The 1,211-nt window shown below is 41.4% G+C and overlaps 1 protein-coding gene across 4 annotated transcripts in view; it reads right to left on the bottom strand.

The window, feature by feature from the left end:
• Window positions 1–1,211, bottom strand: part of col9a1c (collagen, type IX, alpha 1c) — a 57,207-nt gene that overhangs the window by 15,433 nt on the left and 40,563 nt on the right. For all 4 annotated transcript variants that reach the window (XM_014031497.1, XM_014031500.1, XM_014031499.1 and 1 more), the window contains 6 exons: window positions 889–942; window positions 756–809; window positions 636–689; window positions 507–560; window positions 379–432; window positions 249–302 (listed from right to left, as the gene is read on the bottom strand). In XM_014031497.1, coding sequence (XP_013886951.1) covers window positions 249–302; window positions 379–432; window positions 507–560; window positions 636–689; window positions 756–809; window positions 889–942 — 324 coding nt within the window. The remainder of the gene's footprint in view (window positions 1–248; window positions 303–378; window positions 433–506; window positions 561–635; window positions 690–755; window positions 810–888; window positions 943–1,211) is intronic.

Here is a 1,211-nt window from a genome sequence, read left to right as displayed (position 1 = left end):
GTCCAGTAAAACAAGAATAACATGATCACCAGAGTCACATGCCAAGAGAATATCATTATAAACTCTCATTATAATCTCATAGAGAGATATATCATCACGTCATGAGGGTGGTAACTTGTGTTCCTATCGTTTGTTGTAATGAGCTGTTCAAATGGTTTAGATAGATTACTAACTCTATCGTTCAACAACATTTTAGTTCTGCAGGTTAGTGGGTTAGTGAACCCATACCAACTGATTTTAGAGATTACCTTTTCACCATCAGCTCCAGGACGTCCATCTAAGCCATCTTTGCCTGGTTCTCCCTGTAAGCACATATCACACAATTAGAAAAGGTCATGCTCAGAACAGAGTTWTAGAAACCTTACCTGTAATACTTACAGGTTCTCCTTTCTCCCCTGGAACACCCTGCAATCCTTGACGTCCCACAGCTCCCTAGGTAGCATGAAGATTTACTTAATGTAGTTTTTTTTCTCATACTGTAGTGTTATCAAACAYTTAGGACTTACATCATCACCCTTAGGACCTGGCAGACCCAGGCGTCCACGGATTCCCTCCACACCCTGAGACAGATTAATCTATTAGTGCCAGGGCCAAAGCCATGTGAGGCAGAAACTCAAACTGATCCGACTACTTACAGGAGCTCCAGGAGGGCCTGTGGGTCCAGGAGCCCCATTGTAACCAGGTGCACCCTGCAAACAGGGAGGAGTCAGATTTGATCAACAACGACAGTAAAAATCAATCTGTGTAAAACTTGCCTGGTCKCCCTTTTCCCCAGGGGTTCCTGGAAATCCACTCGGACCTCTTTGTCCCTGAWAACAGATATTTTAGCTGTGTCAATTTTGCTACAATTTAAGACCAAAATACTTTTTGTYATTTGGCATTTCCTACATCATCACCGATGCGACCTGGTGCCCCTTGAGAGCCTGGTGCTCCAGTGTCTCCCTGGTAAAAAGAAATAAAAAACATAGTGATAAGCAATAAATCAATTAAGTGCACCATAAATTAAAAYGAGGTCTATATTTTTCATTTGTCTGCTTGTTTGTTTTCTTTCTGTCTCCCTCTTTTTTTTATTATCATTTTTTTAGCATAGGGAGGAGCAGTGGCGTCACAAGGCCTATTTTAGCGGGGCTGGAGCCCCCCTAAAATATTTTAAAGCCCCTCTAAATGATTTTGGTGTAAAAAAAATCAATATGATGTGGTCAGAATAAATA

Source organism: Austrofundulus limnaeus, unplaced genomic scaffold (genome assembly GCF_001266775.1).
Source record: "Austrofundulus limnaeus strain Quisiro unplaced genomic scaffold, Austrofundulus_limnaeus-1.0 Scaffold1262, whole genome shotgun sequence".
Classification (NCBI taxonomy): domain Eukaryota; kingdom Metazoa; phylum Chordata; class Actinopteri; order Cyprinodontiformes; family Rivulidae; genus Austrofundulus; species Austrofundulus limnaeus.
The sequence above is the reverse complement of the archived record's forward strand: the minus strand, read 5'-3'. Positions and strand labels throughout refer to the sequence as shown.